General features: G+C 42.8%; 1 protein-coding gene across 3 annotated transcripts in view; it reads right to left on the reverse strand.

Annotated features, from left to right (window-relative positions):
- kiaa1328 (KIAA1328 ortholog) overlaps nucleotides 1–21866 on the reverse strand; it is a 204220-nt gene that overhangs the window by 40208 nt on the left and 142146 nt on the right. For all 3 annotated transcript variants that reach the window (XM_069924120.1, XM_069924118.1, XM_069924121.1), the window contains 2 exons: nucleotides 15816–15970; nucleotides 13175–13283 (listed from right to left, as the gene is read on the reverse strand). In XM_069924120.1, coding sequence (XP_069780221.1) covers nucleotides 13175–13283; nucleotides 15816–15970 — 264 coding nt within the window. The remainder of the gene's footprint in view (nucleotides 1–13174; nucleotides 13284–15815; nucleotides 15971–21866) is intronic.

Genomic DNA, 21866 nt, shown 5'->3' on the forward strand with positions numbered 1-21866 from the left:
AGGTGGAGAATATCCGAATATCCACCTTTACATTTGCATTTTTTTCCACCAAAAAAGGCCTTATAAATCACAGTACAGGCAGTCAATACATGTAAGGGATATCCACAGAGTATTAAACATAACTTCTTTAATATGCATACCATTGCTATGTCCCAAATATTATGGTGTCCTGAAATGAGGGGACAATGTATAAAAGGTGCAATAATTTCTACACGGTTAAACCAAAATGTATACAAATAATCTTGAGTAAAATATGGAATATGCACTTTAATCACGTGAATTGTTTAATTACAAATTTAAAACTATGGAGTACATGGGCAAATAAAGGAAAAAAAATACACTTGTTAAAAATACACAAGTTAAAAGCAAAACCAAAGGCCACAAGCAAAAAATTTAAAGATCAAGTCAAAGCTCAACAGAGGTATGCAATCCAGTGTTCACTGGGGAATCAGAGGTGGAGAGGGTGAGCAAATTTAAGTTCTTGGGAGTCACTATCTAGGAGGATTTTTCCTAGACCTAACACACTAATGGTATTATGAAGAAAGCACATCAGTGTCTCTACTTCCTCAGGAGTTTGCAGTGGTTTGGTACGACACCAGAAACCCTGGCAAATTTATACAAATGTGTGGTGGAAAATGTGCTGAGCGGCTGCATCACAGACTGGTATGGAGACACCAATATCCGAGTGTAAAGCCCACAAAAAAGTAGTGGACACACCCCAGGACATTACAGGCAAAACCCACTATGGAGAAAATCTACAGGGAATACTGCCGTTGGAGAGCAGCAGCAATCATCACACCACCCAGTACAAGCTCTGTTCTCATTGCTGCCATCAGGAGAGAGGTATAGGTGCCACAAGACTTGCACCACGAAGTTCAAAAATAGCTGCTACCCCTCCACCATCAGACTTCTCAACAAAAACTCAATCAGGGACTCAGGGACTCATTCAAGGACTCTTGTATTGATTTTTTAAATTCCTTCTGTATTGCACAGTTTGTTTACATTTGTCATGTTCACAGTTTTTTATTTGTTTACCTGTATATCCACTACCAATAAGTGGTAATACTGTCTCGCCCACATGAAAAAAATCTCAGGGATAGATGTGGTGCCATGTAAATCTGACAATAAATCTGATATGTGAAATCTGAAATATTTTTGGAATCATAATGATGGATTCCTTTACAACTACATTTTACCATTATATACAGTTTGACCTTTCAGAGAGTTCTTAAATATGATGAGGCTAAGTAGCATTCATTTTGCGTGGTCACAAACACAAACCTCAAATGCATATCACTGACTCAATAAATAGAAGAATTCCAATGCCTTTAACATTGTCACCATCCTGGTAAATTACACTGTAACTACAGATGTCAGGGTGCAATGAAATATTGCTATTTGAAATATACTTTAATGAATAAAGCAAATCCTGTGGCAGCGCACATCCTCGTGGCGAACCGGCCCTGCTTGTACCACCGCACCTGCGGGGCAGCCTTGAGAAAATGGCGCTGTCGGGGGACCTCCATGCCTCGTGGCTTAGGCCAGGGCGCGCGCCTCAGGTGAGCGTGGTGACATCACCGCCGACGCAAGAGTGGAGTTCACATCACCCTTAAAGGGGCACGCACGAAGTTTAAATAAACAGTTTGTTTGAAACCTCCAAAGTGGTAGTGGTGCGTTTCATTCTGTGTAGCAGTCACTACAATCCCTTTAAAGTTCAGTGATTATTCCTGCTTTTTAATTAGGAATGATCAAATAGACACCTATTGGGAAAATTGAGAGAGCAAATTATTCAGTGCACAACAGTGACTGGGAGCACTGCACGCTAAACCTCATTTTCTAAACATTACATACTGAATGATATTGAACAAGGTGCGTTTGAAAAGGCATGTCAAAATACTAAACATTCATTTTTCATAAAAAAAACAACTATTAACATAAACTTAAATCCTTCATGCCACTGCTTCTTGTTTTCAATGAGAAAACAGAACACCAAAAATTCAAGGCCCCACGTCCATAAATCAGTGCTTTAGAGTTCAAAACATGAATGGATCTAGGATGTTTCCAAACCATGTGACCCATGCAATTGTGCAATATACAAATGTATTGGAGAAACTCAGATCACACAGTATCTATAGGAAGTAGAGGGTAACCAATGTTTCAGGTTTGAGCCCTTCCCTTGAGGAATGGTGAGGGGAGGGGTGATGGGTAGAGAGGCATAGTCCAACAGGTAATATGTGGAATTTGGATGGAGAGAAATTATGGAAAAAGAGAGCAGCACTCTGACAGAAGGAAGGGAAGAAGGTAGGGATAAGGATAGGAAAAGAGAGAAACATTGGGGCGGGGTTAACGGAAGTAGGAAGTCGATGTTAATTCCAACTGGTTAGAGTCTGGAAAAGTGATGAGAAAGGAGGTGTGGGTGCAAGTGTCAATACGAACTAAGGGGGTGATTAATGGGAAGGAATGAGTGTATGAGAGAGTCCCAGGGGGATCAGTCCTTGTGGAAAGTGAAGAGTGGAGGCGAACAAAACAGTCCTTCGGAGTGAAGCAACACTTCACTTGTGAATCTGTAGGGGTCAATTACAGCATCCAGTGCTCCAAATGTGACCTCTTCTACATCGGGGAGATTGAGCAGAAGATGGAATATCATTTAGTTGAGCAATTCTGCTCTGTCTGCTGCAACAGCAAGGACTTTCCAGTAGCTAACCATTTTAATTCCACACATCATTGTCTGTGGCAATTGGAAGAATACCTCCAATAATGTTCCCTGATGATTATCTACTTGTGTACTGCCTTCATGAGAGTGAACCCAAGGAAACCATCTGATATGGATGGAGTACCCGGATGAGTTCTAAAAACCTATGCTGACAAACTTTACAGTGTATTCACAGATATCTTTAACATAGGGTATGGAATCCACCTGTTTCAAACAGATGTCAATTGTTCCTGTGCATAAGAAGAGTGTGGTAACCTGCATAATTGACGACTGACCAGTGGCACTCACATCCATCATGAAGAAGAGTATTAAGAGGTTGGTGTTGAAGCATATCATCTATTGTCTGAGTGGCGACCTGGATCCATTCTAATTTGCCTACCATAGCAACAGGTCTATGGCAGATCCCACCTCTCTGGCTCTACACAAAGCCCTAGAACACCTGGACAATAAAGACGAATATATCAAGATACCTTATATGCCATTGTATAGGTCAACAGTGGAATTTCCACCTAAAATGGTAGTTTTGAGTGATACCCTTTGTATAAGATGACAAAGGCAGCACAGTTGACATAGTGGTTAGCGCAATGCCTTTACAGTGCCAGCAACTGGGACCAGATCGGGGTTCGAATACTGTGCTGTCTGTAAGGAGTTTGTATGTTCTCCCATTGTCTGTGTGGGTTTTCTCCAAAGGGTTCCGGCTTCTTCCCACCGTTCAAAACAGACAGGGGTTAATGGGGTGTAAATTTGGCGGCATGGACTTGTGGGCCGAAAAGGCCTGTTACTGTACTGTATGTCTAAATTTGTAAAAAAAATTAAAAATCCCCAAATCTGGCACTTACCACTGACCAATAGATATTTTAAAATAAACCAACGTCGGCTTCTGTAACAGGCCATTTAAAGCCTGTACAGAGCCAAGAGCAGCCAGAATAGGCAATGGACCCCACGGAGGAGCGCTAAGACTTCACAAATAACTAACAGGGCACATGCAATATTGCATCAGAGCCAGCAGGAAGAAGGTGATGATGTTGAGATTTTTTCGTCAAGGCAAGAATTTTAGACCCTTTGTATAGGACGACCATAATTTTAAGGTGAAATTTTTAAGCTTCGAGAATGGCCCCATAAAACGGCATATACAGCACAATCCGACTCACCTCCACGCAAGTGTCCTAGTCAGGCCCTTGGCACAGCCTGACACCTCCATCCAAGTGCCCCAGCCAGACTCTTGGCGCAACCTGACTCATCTCCGCAACAGTGTCCTAGTCAGGCCCTCAGTGCATCTTCTCCAAGCTGACAACCTAACTCACCTCCACGCAAGTGTCCTGGTCAGGCCCTCAGCATACCTCCCTTTAAATTCAAACTCCATTCACAAGCACTGTAACAGCATTGCATAGCCGCTGCACTGTCCTAATTAACCCCCTCTCCCAAGTTTACAGATAAAACCTTACTAATATACTTAATAATATTAGATTTCAGAATTTTTGTCGAGAGTACATGCATGACATCACATCCAACTCTGAGATTCTTTTTTCCTGTGGGAGCAGCAGAATTACCACAGGAAAAAAATAAACTGTACACAGCATAAACATCTAAATAAATAAAATAATTGTAAACAGATAACGAATGTAAACAAACTGCAATACAGAGAGATCAAAAGAAAATCAACAAAGTGCACAAGTAAGAGTCCTTAAATGAGTCTCTGATTGAGGAGTCTGATGGTGGAGGGGTAGCAGTTGTTCCTGAACCTGGTGGTGCAAGTCATGTAGCACCTTTACCTCTTTCCTGATGGCAGCAGTGAGAACAGAAATATTATCCATATTGAAAGTGTCTGCTGATCTTTCTTTTAAAATCACCACATATATGGCCACTGGAATCACAAAAAAACACACAAGGCATTTCTAGAGTGAATCAAATGGATTTACTCTTCATTACCTACACAACTTTTTAAAAGCCAGAATCATGCGCTCGACACATGCTGACGTTATCACACACTAATGTCACATGGGGAGTTCAATGCCTCCTGGGAGTTGTAGTGCTGCCATAGTGCCGCTACATGTCTCCCCACCACGCCCCCCTCCCCCCCAGAACTAACAGAAAGGTTTGTCTGTCTTTTAGGCTGTCGACCTCTGCATTGTTTGCTGCAGTGGGAAAACTTGTCCATATGAGCCTGTCAATAGTGAAAGACTGTGGCTTCCCACCAATGTCCAAAATACAGGTCGAACTAGTTTGAGCATCCTAGAAGGTCCTTTGGAAGATGTCTGTAAAGGTTGACCAAGAGTTCCCCTTCAGACAAAGACATATTCGCAGTTTTTGAGATCATCAGGTACAAAAGAAGAGTGATCTCCATGTAATGATGGTAGTATAGGGGGTCAATTTTCCTATGGTCTCCTTTGGCCTGCTCAATAGTTCCTTAGGATCATTGCTGGAGTTGGAATGGTAGGGGACCACAAGCCCTGCAACTTGTTCGAGCAGGCGTTCTTGGAGCAGCTGCCTGAGGACATCCAACTGCTCCTGGCTGACGCGGATTACAATGACCCCCCCCGCCCGGAAAGTCCCTCGGGCAGATATTCTGTGGAAGCAGAAACAGAAGTGCTCGGCTACCATGGGGCTCGTCACGAAGTCTCGCAACCAGACCAAGGCAGGCCCTGGAAAGGAGCGACAGGGATGGTGCTTCTACCACCAAAGATGGCACTCCGAGGATCGCCGATGCTGGTCACCCTGTGAGTTACAGGGAAATAATAAGGCCAGCTATCGTTAATGGCCACAGCGGCTGGCCATCGAGAGAGCCTCCTGTACGAATGGGATCGCCTTTCCAGTAGATGATTCTTGGTGGATACAGGAGTGGAGGTCAGCATGATGCCCCTGACAGATTTGGACATTAGCTGCAGGCAACCGGGACCCGCATTGAGGGTTGCCAACAACAGCAGCATACGGATCTATGGTATGCATAGGGCTGAGCTGTAGTTTGGAGGCAGTCGCTTCTCGTGGGAATTCACTCTGGCTGCAGTGGAACACCCACTCCTTAGAGCAGACTTCCAGTGAGCCCACAGCCTCCTAGTAGATCTCAAGTGCAAGAGACTTGTGCAAACCTTCCCACTGAGGGGCGCTGGACTCCCAGCCATGCACCCGGATACCGTCCACAGTTCAGAAGATGAGTTCTTCAAGGTGCTGGCCAAGTTCCCGGCAATCCTTTCCCTTCAGATCATTGTGGAAATGCCCTGACATGTCGTCAGGCATCACATCCTTACCAAAGGTCCAGCTCTCCATGCAAGGGCGAGACTACTTCCCCCAGAGAAGTTCCAACTGGCCAAGGAGGAGTTCTGCAAACTTGAAGAGTTGGGCATCGTTCAACAGTCGGACAGTCCATGGGCTTCTCCCCTGCACATGGTGCCTAAAGCATCTGGGGGCTGGAGACCATGCGGCGACTACCATCAACTTAATGAGGCCACCAGTCCAGGTCATTACCCCGTGCACAGAGCAATGATTTTCTCCAAAGTGGATGGTGTTAGGGTACCACCAAATTGCAGTGCACCCTGACGACATCCCCAAGATGGCGATCATCACTCCATTCGGGCTGGTCGAGTTCCTGAGGATGTCGTTCGGGTTCAAGAACATGGCACGGACCTTCCAGTGAAAGATGGATGTGGTGGGCTGAGACCTGGACGGCACCTTCACCTACTTAGACGATATCCTAGAGGCGAGCAGAACCCGGCAGGAACATCTACAACACCTCCAAAGCCTCTACAGTCACCGACGTGAGTTCGGCCTTACAATCAACCTGGCTAAATGCCAGTTCAGGCTGAGCATGATTAACTTCCTGGGCCACAGAATAACCAAATACAGGGCCACAACACTACCCAGCAAGGTGGAGGCTACCACAACTTTCCGAGGCCCAGTATGACCAAAGGACTGCAGGAGTTCATGGGGATGGTCAACTTTTATCACAGATTCATCCCTGCAGTGGCTCAAACTATGCACCCACTCTTCACCCTGATGACCAGCAAAGCGAAGGACTTGACCTGGGACGACAACTCCACACAAGCATTCATGGAAGCAAAGGAAGCCCTGGCTAATGCTGCACTCCTGGCCCACCCCAGGTCAGGCGCACCCACAGCCCTCATGGTCGATGCCTCAGGATCGGCAATTGGTGGAGTTCTGGAGCAACAGATAGAAGGAAGTTGGCATCCGCTAGCTTTCTTCAGCAAACATTTGCGGCTCCCTAAGCTAAAGTACAGTGCTTTCGACAAAGTTACTGACACTGTACTTAGCAATCCGCCACTTCCGGTACTTCCTAGAGGGAAGGGCCTTTATGGCCTTCACAGACCACAAACCACTGATGTTAACCCTGGCCAAGATCTCCAACCCCTGATCAGCCTGTCAGCAGAGACACTTGTCTTACATCTCGGAGTACCCCACCGATGTAAGCCATATCTCGGGTAAAGACAATGTGGTCAAAGCATCCTCTTGCTGGCTAACGGACTGGATTTCTTGGCACTGGCAGAGGCACAGCAGCAGAATGATGAGATACTTCAGTGCAGGACTGCTATCACAGGGCTGCAGCTTCAGGACATCCCAGTTGGCACAGGTAACACTACCCTCCTATGCGACGTAGCCACCGGGCAGGTTCAACCTATTGTCTCAATAGCATGGAGGCAACGAGTTTTTGACTCCATTAACGGGCTGACACACCCATCAATCAGGACCATGGTCCGCTTGGTGGCCAGCAAGTACGTGTAGTATGGGTTGGGGAAACAAGTCAGCAGGTAGGCCAAACAGCCAAGGTACAATGGCACACTAAGGACCCCCCACAGCCTTTCAAGCCAATGGAATGAGGGTTTGACCACATTCACATGGACATAGTGGGACCCTTACCAGTCTCACAGGGTTTCTGCTACCTGTTCAAAGTGGTCAACTGTTTCACTCTGTGGCCAGAAGCAATCCCCCTGGCCGACTCACCCACTAAGTCCTGCGCCAAGGCACTCGTCTCGTCTTGGGGAGCAAGGTTCGGGCTACCATGCCACATAACCTCCGACAGAGGCGCACAAATTACCTCCAGCCTGTGGACCAACGTGGCCAACCTATGGGGCGCTCAGCTACACCACACGACAGCATACTACCCGCAGTCTAACGGGCTGGTAGAGCGCTTCCACAGGCTTCCTCAAGGCCGCCCTTATGACCAGACTCAAGGGTCCCAACTGGGTGGACGAACTGCCATGGGCACCGCTGGGGATTCGAACAGCTCCGAAGGAAGACCTCCAAACATCCTCCACTGAGCTCGTCTAAGGAACTCCACTTATGGTCCCCGGGGATTTCATTCGAATGGCCAGAGGTTAACAGGAGGATACAACCACCTTCCTGGACAGGCTGCAGGAAAAGGTCAGTAACCTGGTTCCGATCCCACCCTCCAGACATGGGCAAGCCGAATTCAACATCCCTAAAGAAATCCAAAACTGTGAGTATGTGTTCGTGCACACAGGGCCACATCATCCACTGCTACAGAAGCCCTTTGAAGGTCCCTTCCAAGTCATCCGGAACAATGGGGCCTCCTTTGAACAGGTCATCTTTGGCAAACCAGAGGTCTTCACTGCAGACAGGCTCAAGTCAGCACACATGGACCTGACACTACCCGTGGAGACACCAGCACCTCGACGCAGAGGCAGACCACCAAAGACATTGAGGACTGCATCCAAGGACACTGTGAACTGTAGCGCCAGTTCTGGGGGATGGGGGTGTCATGTGGCGGCCCACCACCATGGAGATTGAGCCGGCACATTGCACGGCATGCGCAGTAGTAAACAGTAGCATAACACACCGTAATACATCCCTTAACATAGCAAACGGGCGTGGTTGAAAGCTGGAGCAGTACAAGACCAGCAGCCCTAAAATGGCACTGGCCAAGCTGCCCAGCTAACAGATCAATAATAGGCTGGGGAAGAAGGGTATTCACATCCAAAAATGTTCCTCCCCACTATTGTTATTCATGCAGCTGATGTCAGCCAATCAAACAAACGGTGGGAACTCCAACTGTCTTAAAGGAGCCTTTCCAGCCTCAATAAATCTCAGAGCTTAACCTCCCACACTGCGAGTGTGTGTGTTTCTTTATAGCAGTCGACTACACTGGTACCCAATATGGCAACAAATTATGGGAAACTTAATTTGTAATTGGATATTCAAATAGAATAATATATTAATTACTTGATCTATGTGTTCAATATCATTCAATTCCACTCAAACAAAAGATAGCAAATATCTATCAATTTAGTAAGTCAGGAATTATGAGTAAATTGAAGTATCAATAAAATTTTTGGAATGTCATCATTAATATTCCTTGTGCAATAATTTTAGTCCTCCAGAACGTGAAAGCAATTTTAGCAGGAATCCTTGATACATAGTAGCCTTGATTTTCCAACCATTCCTTTTAACTGTGAGAAAAGACTTGGGTGTGAATGCTGAGATTTCTAATTTGCTGCACCAAGAAGCAACATTCAAACAATTACCCATAAATACAATTAACATTTATGCCTGCGGAATAAAATCTAACCAAAACTAAATACATTTTCTGTTCATTTTAACCAACACATGAACTAATAGCCAAAGTGATAATTTTAAAGAGCAGACATCTATTTAGATTCATCATAAAGAATTTTAATGCAACTATGCCACATGCATTTCCTGATCAATTACATTTTTAAATGTTTCCAATATTATTTTGATTACTACAGAACTGTAAGCCAAGAAGTACAAATAATCCTCAATTCCAAACACAAGATTATTTTCATACTACACTTTAATTCAAGATTGATTACGATAAAGGTGAATCAGTGACAAAAAGGAGGAATTAGTGATGTGACCAATTTAAGTCATTTCTACTCAGTATTTTCTGTTGTGTTGCCATTTATCCATCCAATCACCTTCTTTCCTTAGCTTCACATGCTCAGCCTTCATTTTTGTCTCTTACTCTTATCTTAAGCACTGAAGTAGAAGCAATGTCATCTCTGAAAAACTCTCCAAGTCCATTGGAAGGACCAACTAAGCAATATCTATGCCTGTGCTTTCTCTCTAACATTAAAGTACAGATCACAGCCAGTTCACATGAACGAACCATCAAAAGACAAGTTCTCTTCAAAATTCTGCCACAGTAAATAATATCTTGTAAGGCAAAGAAACTATTCAGAAATGTTTTGAGAATATTCTTGAAGCATGGTCAGCATCTTTTCTAACTCATAGTAAACTCAAGTCCTAGTCAAACTGGAGGTGCAATTTTTAAGGAGGAGAACAGTTCAATCATTTCTGACGACAGTGCAGAAACTAAGATCAAGCGACGTGGTTCTTTGTTTTACTCTGAAGCTTTTTGGAAATTCAAATGAGTTACATTTGCTGCATAACTATTCCCCACCTGTTCAACTGCTAAGATTTTGCATTAGCTAACTGTGAGTTTGAAGTTAATTATTATTGTAAATTATTTTACTTGGGATTTGCCTCAGAAAGAAAGATTGCTTGAAATACTTAAATTGCCTTCACTGCTTGTACCATGAATGAAATATAAACTTAGCTACAATTGTTTTTAAAAAGATGCATTCTAATGTAATCAGGCTTTCAATACTATAACATAGAAGACAGCAGATACTGTAGTCCAAAGCCTAAAACAAACTAGGGAAGGATCTCAGTGAGTTAAACAACATGGTAGAGGCAAAGGAACAGTCGACATTTCACGTTGAGAACCTGAATCAGGACTTTCAATACCATGGTTGCATTTGTTCTTGAACAATTCAAGTAGTCTCCATCTGCCAGAAGGACATTATGAATGATTAATGTTGCATGGGATGTAAATCGGCCAGAACATAATGATTCCTTCCTTGAAGGACATCATTAACAAATTTGGGTTTGTAAAGACACTCTTGCAGCTTTTTCTGTAATTTCTTTTCTGGTATCAGCCAAAAAAAAATTATGTTATTAAAGTTAATTTCTCTAACTTCCCTGGTATCATTGAAACATGTCTTTTATTCATCAACTACAATTAACATTAGGTTCATTCACACTTCAAAAAATACTCCTGTAATAACATGCAGAAACAGTTGCAAAGTTGCAGTTCCAAAGAAAATAATTAAAACCAGAAATTATTCAGGAATTATAGCTACCAAAGAAGTGGTAATGGAGGCAGATACAGTAAAACCCTGGTATCTCGCACCTATGGGGATGAGTTGATGCCAGATATGTGTATTTTCCGGTTACTTAAGACTTACTCTTACAATGCCCTAATACACCTGCATTAAAATAAACAGTTTACAAGACAAAAGACAAAAATGCCCTCAGACAGCTCCAAGAAAAGTGCAGAGAACAAAACAAAGGACTCTACATCACCTTTGTTGACCTCACCAAAGCCTTCGACACCGTGAGCAGGAAATGGCTTTGGCAAATACTAGAGCGCATCGGATGCCCCCCAAAGTTCCTCAACATGGTTATCCAACTGCACGAAAACCAACAAGGTCGGGTCAGATACAGCAATGAGCTCTCCGAACCCTTCTCCATTAACAATGGCGTGAAGCAAGGCTGTGTTCTCGCACCAACCCTCTTTTCAATCTTCTTCAGCATGATGCTGAACCAAGCCATGAAAGACCTCAACAATGAAGACGCTGTTTACATCCGGTACCGCACGGATGGCAGTCTCTTCAATCTGAGGCGCCTGCAAGCTCACACCAAGACACAAGAGAAACTTGTCCGTGAACTACTCTTTGCAGACGATGCCGCTTTAGTTGCCCATTCAGAGCCAGCTCTTCAGCGCTTGACGTCCTGTTTTGCGGAAACTGCCAAAATGTTTGGCCTGGAAGTCAGCCTGAAGAAAACTGAGGTCCTCCATCAGCCAGCTCCCCACCATGACTACCAGCCTCCCCACATCTCCATCGGGCACACAAAACTCAAAACGGTCAACCAGTTTACCTATCTCAGCTGCACCATTTCATCAGATGCAAGGATCGACAACGAGATAGATAACAGACTCGCCAAGGGAAATAGCGCCTTTGGAAGACTACGCAAAAGAGTCTGGAAAAACAACAAACTGAAAAACCTCACAAAGATAAGCGTATACAGAGCCGTTGTCATACCCACACTCCTGTTCGGCTCCGAATCATGGGTCCTCTACCGGCATCACCTACGGCTCCTAGAACGCTTCCACCAGCGTTATCTCCGCTCCATCCTCAACATTCATTGGAGCGCCTTCATCCCTAACGTCGAAGTACTTGAGATGGCAGAGGTCAACAGCATCGTGTCAACGCTGCTGAAGATCCAGCTGCGCTGGGTGGGTCACGTCTCCAGAATGGAGGACCATCGCCTTCCCAAGATCGTGTTATATGGCGAGCTCTCCACTGGCCACCGTGACAGAGGTGCACCAAAGAAGAGGTACAAGGACTGCCTAAAGAAATCTCTTGGTGCCTGCCACATTGACCACCGCCAGTGGGCTGATATCGCCTCAAACTGTGCATCTTGGCGCCTCACAGTTCGGCGGGCAGCAACCTCCTTTGAAGAAGACCGCAGAGCCCACCTCACTGACAAAAGACGAAGGAGGAAAAACCCAACACCCAACCCCAACCAACCAATTTTCCCCTGCAACCGCTGCAACCGTGTCTACCTGTCCCGCATCGGACTTGTCAGCCACAAACGAGCCTGCAGCTGACGTGGACATTTACCCCCTCCATAAATCTTCATCCGCAAAGCCAAGCCAAAGAAGAAAGAAAATAAACAGTTTACAAGACAAAAGACAAAAATACTATACTCTACTTATACTGAACAAACTTCACTTGGATGAATATATAAACTTTAAAATATTTTACTTTATGTCCAGACACATTATTTGAAAACATTTAACCATCGCTGCATCTGCAGGTTCCTTCCCCTCTACTGAACCGTCCAAAAGATGAACAAGAACATGATATTTAATTATCATCCCCCCACCCCCAACCAGCCTCTGACTAGGGCAACTTTTACTCAGCAGGGATAAGGAGATACTTTAAGAAAGTCACCCCAATGGCGAGCGGCATCAACTAAATCTTCATCAAACAAAACTTTATTCAAAGTTTATTCAAATAGCTGCTACGAGCAAAGCACGACCAAGGCACTCTGTTGGCTGAATATTTGCTTCCATCTTCACCAAAGATTTGAGTTATTTCGGAGAACATTTAGTTTTAGAATTTTAAATTTCTGTATTTTTACCTATTATTTTATTCTTATTTATTTTTCTCAATTTTTTTTTGCCAGTGGCTTGAGTGTGCAGGTTGCTTGAATTCCGATACCAGGGGTTTTACTGCACAATTACAATGTTTAAAGTCATTTGGTCAGCTATTGGTTCAGAAAGGCATAGAGAGATGGACAATCAGGATCAGCAAAGATAGGCACTATGGTTGGCATGCAGAAGGTAGCTAACGCAGCCATTTCTGTGATGTACATTGCTACAAATCTATGATAACCTACCTCAGTGAATCAGGCCGAATGGGTGATGTTGCCAGATTAACTGGTTCATCTTTTTTGAAAACTGGTATAGGAGAAGTAGCCACATCCTTTTTAGCAAGTGATGTAGTCCCTATATAAAAAGTCATGAAGTCAAAATCAGAATCTATTGTTATGAAGAAGTCATGAAATTCGGTGTCTTGTGGCAGCATCATTAGGGCAAACATTCATATTATAACCATCTTACAACATTATTATAAAAAATAAAAATAATAGTGTACAAAAAGTAAGGCAGTGTCTTTGATTATTCAGGAATCTGATGGCAGTGGGGAAGAAGCTGTCCTTGTGCCGCTGAGTGCTCATCTTTAGGCTTCTGTACCTTTTTCCCGATGGTAGCAGAGTGAAGAGGGCATGGCCTGGGTGTTGGTGGTTTTTTAGGATAGAGGTTGTTTTTTTAAGACAATGCCTCATGTAGATGTCCTTGATGGAGTCAAGTCTGGTGACTGTGATTTCAAAGGCCAAGTTAACAATCCTCTGGAGTTTATTCTTGTCCTAAGAGTTGGTGCCTCCATACCAGGCAGTGATGTAACCAGCCAGAATGCTCTCCATGACACACCTGTAGAAGTTTTCGGTGACATACTGAATCTCCTCAGATATCTCACCAAGTATAGCTGCTGGCGAGCCTTCTCTGTGATTGCATCAACATGAAGGCTCCAGGACAGATCCTCGGAGATGCTGACTTCCAGGAATTTGAAGTTCTTGATCCTCTCCATTACTGAGCCCTTCCTCCTGAAGTCCACAATCATCTCCTTGGTTTTGCTGACATTAAGCACCATTCAATAAGCTGATCTATTTCCCTCCTGTACGTTTCCTCATTGCCATTTGTGATTCTGCTGACAACTATAGCGTCATCGGCAAACTTGTAAATAGCATTGCAATTGTGCCTTGGCACACAGTCAAGGGTGTATAATGAGTAGAGTAGTGGGCTAAGCACACATCCTTGGGGTGCGCCTGTGTTGATAATCAGTGACGAGGAGACGTTGTTTCCAATTTGTACGGACTGTGGTCTTCGATGAGAAAGTCAAGGATCCAGTTGCAGAGTGAGGTACAGAGGCCTAGAGTTAGTAGCTTCTTGACCAGCACTGAGGGAATATAGTATTGAAGGCCGAGCTGTAGTCGTTGAAGAGCAGCCATATGTATGAATTGGTGTTTTCAAGGTGAGCCATAGCTGAGTGGAGAGTCAGCAATATTGCATCTGCTGTGGAGCATTTGTGATGATAGGCGAATTGCAGTGGGTCCAGATCTTTGCTTAGGTACGTGTTAATTCTGGCCATCACCAGCCTCTCAAAGCACTTCATCAGTTAGTGCTACTGGTCAGCAGTCATTGAGGTAGCACACTACTCTTCTCGGGTACAGGGATGATTAAAATCCTTTTGAAGCAGGTGGGAAGTTAGATGAATGTAACATATTTCAAATGTAATCAGTGTCTTTTAACATGATCTTCATTTTCTAACTGCTAATCTTCCAATCTAGTCTAAATCTTAAAAACAAGCTTTTGCTAAAAATCTGCATACTGAAATATTAATTACACTACCTTCTGTATTCGAAGGAGAATAGAATTAACTCAAAAGAACAAATTTAAACTAAAATAATAGTTTTCATTGAATTATGCCAAAATGCACCTAGTTCAGCAGAAAGGAAGAATAAACATATATTTTTAACTTCCTCTAGGATTTTAAACTGGTATGAACTTTTTTTAAAGATGGAGGTTAAGATTCAAAATGAAGACTATTTTAGAAGAGCAGAATTTTTATTCATTACCCTTTTATTTGATTTTCCCCAGAATATTTGAAGCGGCATCTAACTTACTGTACATGACTAATTTTCAATCAAAGCTTCAGAAAAATTACAATTGATGATAAAGCAAATTTGGCATTTCATAAAAAATAGTGACAAATTAACTGAAATATCAAACACAAGTTATAACTAGATAAGACATTTCTAAAGTGAAGGCATTAACTGATGGGCTTGAGCGAATAGTTTTTTAAATGGCAGGAAATGTTGAGAGAGTGGTTACTGAAGTATATAGTAAATATGAGAACAGAACATAAAATTTTAAAAACACTGGCTAGTGTACTGAATTCACTGCAGGTCACTACACTTTAGTAGAATTCAAAGATACTCAAGGAAGCAGAGTAAAAATTTATGGGAATGATTGCAGAGAAGAGAATTTCAACCATACATTTTGGCTAGAGAGTTTAAGTGTATTGACTTTGGAGCAGAACAATGTAATGACATTTGATGGGTGGGAAACAAATCCCAAAGGGATTTGATGGAATAAGTAGAAAGAAGTGGTTCACCATTAGCAATGGTTCAAGGACCTGATATTGCAAATTTAAAATGCTGGTCCAAAGAAAGTGGGGGGTGGGGGGGGGAGTACAAAAAGAAACATGGACACACAGTGGAAAAAGTTATGATCTGTGAGTCTGGTTGTAGAGGTAAAAGAAAAGGCAATTTATGGAATTGCTCTGAAGCAAGCCAATACCAACTTAATAGACAAATAGCTTCCTCCTGCAATCACCAACAACTGTTATAAAACATAATAGACATGCTGAATACATGAAAAATGATTAAAATTAATTACCTATTTGCTGTCTATTCTTACCTTCAGCAGGACAAAAACCAGTACCCCTAAAAGTATTCAATTCTGAGTCAAAAAATCTTTCTTTGTTTCCAGTATTTAATTTTTCCCAGGGTTCTGCTGTTGATGTTTTAATGTTTCCTTCCAGATTTTGCAGATGATCTCCTAATTTCAAATACCTGTAGAGAGAATAATTAAATATTAAATTCACATTTGCAAATTTAAGTAGAAGAAAGAATTTACTTTAATATGAACAGCTTTCCAACCTCAAGATGCCCCAAAGCTATTTATGACCAAAAATGGATTTTTCAAATGAAGTAATGCAGCCAAACCACTATGAAAACAATGAGAATAACAACGTAAATTTGTTTTTGGTGTTATTGGCTGTACAAGGACCAGGTGATAGGAAGAACATCCCTCCTGTACTATGTGCATCTGCAAGACAAAAGCAACTTACTTCACTTCTCATCCATTGAGTTCTTAAATAAGCAGAACTCGGGTACCTCACTAATTACAAAGATAAAATTTTTCAACACCTTTTACCCAAGATACCACAGAAGACAAAGAAAATAAACTCTTAAACAAGGACACATTGGGATAGCATGATACTGCTAACCAAGATTTAGACATTAAAGAACATCTTAGGGCAGGATATTGTCATGGATAAATATATGGGAGAATTTGGATAGATTAGTGGGTTACATATATACACACATTTTAAAACAGATCTTATTTGAAAGACTGAAGAATTCATATTCAGTAACATTACAGGATCTTTGGAGACTTTTATGCACATTTCACAAGTAGGTGCTAATTGAAATGACGTCATGAAATTAATGACCATTGTAGGAGACAAACTGGCTGTTAGTGTGCTCACAGAAAGGTCATTCCTCGGTTTTGTTTATCTAAGTCACACATGTGAAACTCTGGCCCGCGGGCGATATAATTATATTTGGCCCGCAAGATCATTTCAAAAATGTATTAGAGGTGGCCCGCTGGCCGCCGCGCCAGTATAGCGCATGCACAGTAATACAACAAATCCCAGAATGCATTGGCGTCAGCCTGCTAATCGCCCCCACCTCCTCTGTTTACGTTGCAGGGTCTCACCGTGGACTCTGGTTTTGGGGCCTGGCCGGTGTCAGGGGAAGCCAAGGCCACTTCCCAGTGGCCGGAACCGGAGGCCTCGGGCCTGACCTCGCCAGGACCGTTGCCCACTCCCCCTCCCTGCCGCAGGCCGATCCACGACTCACGGTGACGGGGCCGCTGATCCGCCGAGATGCCACCCTGCAGCGAGAGCCGATGCCCCCGCACTGTCGTTGTCCAACCCGATCGCCCGCAAACACCGCCCTCCCGCACACAGGCCTGAGTAAGTATTATGAACTTTAATCTCAGGATAAAACGATCTTCCAATAGTTTCATGTCACAGTGAGAAATATATTCCTGGTTAAAAATGGTCCTGCACCTGGATACAAGCTCATTAGGCATAAAACTTGAAAAGTGTGTAAATCAAAGGATATCTGTACCAATGGAAAAAGGGCATGGCAAATAACCCTGCTAGCGTTCATGCCCACAATCAGTCACCCATTGGATTGTTTCAGGAATCATGTTATTCTCCCACATTCTCAATAGCCCTCAGATTTTACTATTCGACAGCACACTAGCAACATTTGACAAATCCTCTATAGAGAAATATTATTTATTGTATATTTTATTTCTCATTTGTTAATGCTTCTGGAAAGAGTTTATCCAAAACTATTATTAAACATTTATTTTAATAAGAAAAAGTTTAACATTACATATGTTGAAAGAAGACAAAACATGCAGATGTTGTTGAAAATTTTCAATAAATATTTAGTTCGGCCCTCAACTTAGTCCAAGTTTTTAATTTTGGCCCTCCGTGAGTTTGAGTTTGACACCTCTGATCTAAGTCAACAGCTTGACCAAGGAGAAGAACTCCTGTTGTTTGCTGAAGAAGGTGGGGGTTTTGCAAGTGAGTCACATAGGCTTTCTGATGTCTCAGTTGGAGAGAGGGAGAGAAGACAAGCCCTCTCAGCTAGTGTGTGTGACACTGAAAAGAGACTGAATAGTCACGACTGAAACAAGCCATGAAGAGCTGGTTGGAAACAGAAAGTTCCAGAGCAGTGGATGGCTGGAAGTGCCCTGATGTTTTTCTTGGAATAAGAGGAACAGAAAGGGACTCTATGGTAGCCTGAAGAAAGAGGTTACCATCTGGAAAACCCTGATGGGATATGTTTAATCAGCGAGACCTTGAGGTGAATAATGGTGGTACCTCAGTTGTGGAAATCCTGGAACAACAAATTTCTCTCTGCAAACCTAACAAGAACCTTCCTGAGCGGTAAACATTTACCTTTTGAGCACCAAAGCCTGGTGAACTTTATACATGTTAAATTCTGTGCACAGTATAAGAATTGCCTGCATCCAGAGAACTTGGAAGAAGAAGTGAGATTGAACTGTGAACCAAAGAACTTTTCTTAAATTTGTACACACATTACATGCACATGCACTTTGAATTAGAAGGGGGTAATTTGGGTTAGTTATGAATAGAGATAAGTTAAAGTTTGATTCTATTACCATGTTTAAAGTTGATTAAAAACAACTTTTGTTTTTAAAACTACTTGTCTTAGTGAATGTCTATTGCTGCTGGGTTTTGGGGTCCTTTGGGCTCATAACAATATTTTTTCAAACCATGGTTTCTGGTTAGAAACAAAAATATAGGTTCATCAATGCTTGTACCATTTGTCCCAAATCTTTCAGACAATGCACTTACCAATGAAGCCTAGTGAGCCAAATGCCTTCTTTCCCACCATATCTACAAGGGTACATGCTTAGTCCCTTACTCTATTCCCAACACTTGACTGTGGACAAGCAGCTCCAATGCAACCTATAAATTCTCTGATGACAACACTGTTGTAAGCCAAGTAACTGGAACTGATGAGTCAGACTACAGGATGGAGATCAAGAATCTGATTGAGTGATGCCAGAACAACAATCTTGCTCTCAACATCACCAAGAGAAAGAAGACTGAGGTTCCACACACACCTGCCCGCACTGATCAGATGGAGGTGGAAATTACTTGAACCTTCAAGTTCATGGGAGTCCTTGTATTGGAAGAGCTCTCTTAGAGCCAGCACAATAGGAAACCTTGAAGAAGGCATACCAACACCTTTAATTTCTAAATTGTCTCAGGGGATTTGGCATGTCATCAAATACCTTATCAAATTTTTACAGGTTTACTATTTGAGGCAGTGGTGGCCAATCTACAGCCCCCAGGGTAACTGTGGCCTGTTGCCCATTTTTAAGTGGCTTGTTAGCACTGCCAGAGCTGCTATCAAGGCAACGCTATCGCTGGTGAAGACCCACAAAGAGCAGGGAGCAAAGTCTCAGCGTTCCCCTGTGGGCTGCAACCACCCAATCCAGCTGCTGTCGACTCTAGAGACTTTAAACAGCCTGCTAAATGAGCTGACAGTGGATGAAAACTGCCAGACTTAATATCGTTTGGCCCGTGACTCCTCACATTTTTAAGTATGTGGCCCTGTAAGGTAAAACATCATGAGATGGGAATGTGTAAGGAGTTACCCTGTACAGGGCTGTAACAAGAAGGGGAGGTGTCCTTGTACTCCTGTTAGGTAAAACATCATGAGATGGGAATGTGCAGGGCTGTAACAAGATGTGAATGCATCCTTGTACTTACAAGATAAGAGAGACATTGATGGATTGAGAGGCAGGAAGCTAGCAGGGAAAGGATAGCAACAGTTTTAGTCATTGGACAAGTAATGATATGATGATGTTCTAAGCACATATCCAAGGGTATAAAAAATCACCATTTTGCTGATAACGGCAGAATGCATTCTCTGACTAACATGGTTAGTCGCAAGTGTTACAATCTGATAATAAAGAACAAAGAACCCTGATTTCGACTCAGCCTGGTGTTTGTCTCACTCATTCATGAACAAAGCAGACCTAACAGCCCACAACCAAAAATGTTTGGCAACCTTGGTTTAAGGTATATTGACTGGTTGCATCATGGCCTGGTTTGACAATTCAAGTGCCCAGGAATGCAGAAGGCGGAAAAGACAGCCAAGTCAATCAAAGACTCTGACATCCACACCCTGAATACATTTATGCGAGATGCTGCCTCAAGAAGACAACCAAAATTACAAGGAAGCGAAATAGAAGACACAAACCCAAGAGCAGACACAGAAGAAGAAGAATACCAAGCTCTCCACAGAGGAATAGGAGGTAAAATAAATGGACAGTACATAGATAAAAAAAAATTTCAAGAACAAATGAAAGCATTAAAAGAATTCTTGACACTAGAATTTAGTGAAATGAAGAGAAAAATGAAAAGTACAGAAGAAAAAGTGAGTAGAATAGAGCTGGTCATAACAGATGTAGGGAAAGGAGTAGAAAATGTGGAAGAATGTGTAATGGCAGTAGAAATGGAATGAACGACTTAAAAAGAAAATTGAAAGAAAGTGACAAAAAAGTTAAAGAAACACAGGAGTTGTTAGCTCAGAAGATGGATATAATGCAAAACTATAGTAGGCGAAACAATATGAAGATAGTGGGCCTTAAGGAAGATGAAGAAGGCAAAGATATTAAAGAATTTATAAAAGAATGAATCTCAAAAGTCCTGGGAATGCCAGAAATGCAGGAAGGAATGGAAATAGAAAGGGCACACAGAACATTAGCCCCGAAACCACAGACACAACAAAAACCAAGATCCGTTTTAGTAAAATTTATAATACACAAGAGAAAATATATTGGAGAAGGCAATGAATAAAATTAGAGAAGACAAAAAACCACTGAGATTACCACCATTGAGGTCCTGCTTTTCAGCTTCTTTCCTAACTCCCTATATTCCCTCCTCAGGATCTGATCCTACTCCTATGTCATTGGTCCCCACATGGACCATGACATCTGGCTGCTCACCCTTCCCCTCCACATGCCATGGACTTGATCAGAGATGTCCAATACCATCCGGGAACTTCGATCTTGTTCACAGAACCTCCTGCTGTTCGCCTAACTAATAAATCTCCAATAGTTCTCCTCTTCTTCCACATTCCCTTCTTAGCCACATTACCAAATTCTGTGCCAGAGACCTGACCATCACTTGCCCCTGGTAGGTCATCACCCCCAACATTATCCAAAACAGGCCAACAATGGATGCCATTGCCACTGCTCTTCACATTGCACTAATCCACCTTGAAGGCCAAGGAAGCTATGTGAGGATGTTTTTTATAGACTTCAGCTCTGCCTTTAACACTGTTACACTGGGCAGACTGGTTACAAAACTTGATTTAGCTTTAGGATGTTCCCAATCTATTTGTCTCTGGATTAAGGACTTTCTAATGAACTGCTTCCAGACAGCTAAAATTGGCATTCATCTCTCCTCTACCCTTTTACTCTATACCAGCTCCCCACAAGGGTGTGCATTGAGTCCCATCCTCTACTCTCTTTATACCCATGATTGTGCCTCCATGTATTCTACCAACACCATCATCAAATTTGCAGATGACACAAATGTGGTTGGAATTGTTTCAAGAGGAGGCAAAGAGAGTCTACAGGGATGAAGTCCAAAGACTGACAGCGTGGTGTTCAGAGAACAATCTCGTCTTGATCTCCTCAAAAACAAAAGAATTTACAATAGACTTCAGGAGGAACAGTACAGTTCCAGACTGTGTGGAAAGGATCACTCCATTCAGGTTTCTAGGTACGCATTTTGCTGAAGATCTCTCTTGGACTATCAATACCATCACAGTAATTAAAAAGGCTCAACAACGACTCCATGCCGTGAGGATTCTCAGGAAGATCAAACTGCACGAAAAATTGCTGGTATAATCCTTTTATCACTGCTCCATTGAGTGTGCTGGCCTACTGCATTCCAACGTGGTTGCCTGCTTCTCGGCAGCATGGACCTTCAGAGGGTCATCAGCATGGCCCAGAAGATTATCAGATGCACTCTGCCCTCTTTGGAGAATTTATACAGATCTCGCTGCCTCAGTACAGCAGCCAAAATCCTGAAAGTCCCTCCCACCCTGGTCATCAACTGTT

This window comes from Narcine bancroftii, chromosome 3 (assembly GCF_036971445.1).
Source record: "Narcine bancroftii isolate sNarBan1 chromosome 3, sNarBan1.hap1, whole genome shotgun sequence".
In the NCBI taxonomy this organism is placed as follows: Eukaryota; Metazoa; Chordata; class Chondrichthyes; order Torpediniformes; family Narcinidae; genus Narcine; species Narcine bancroftii.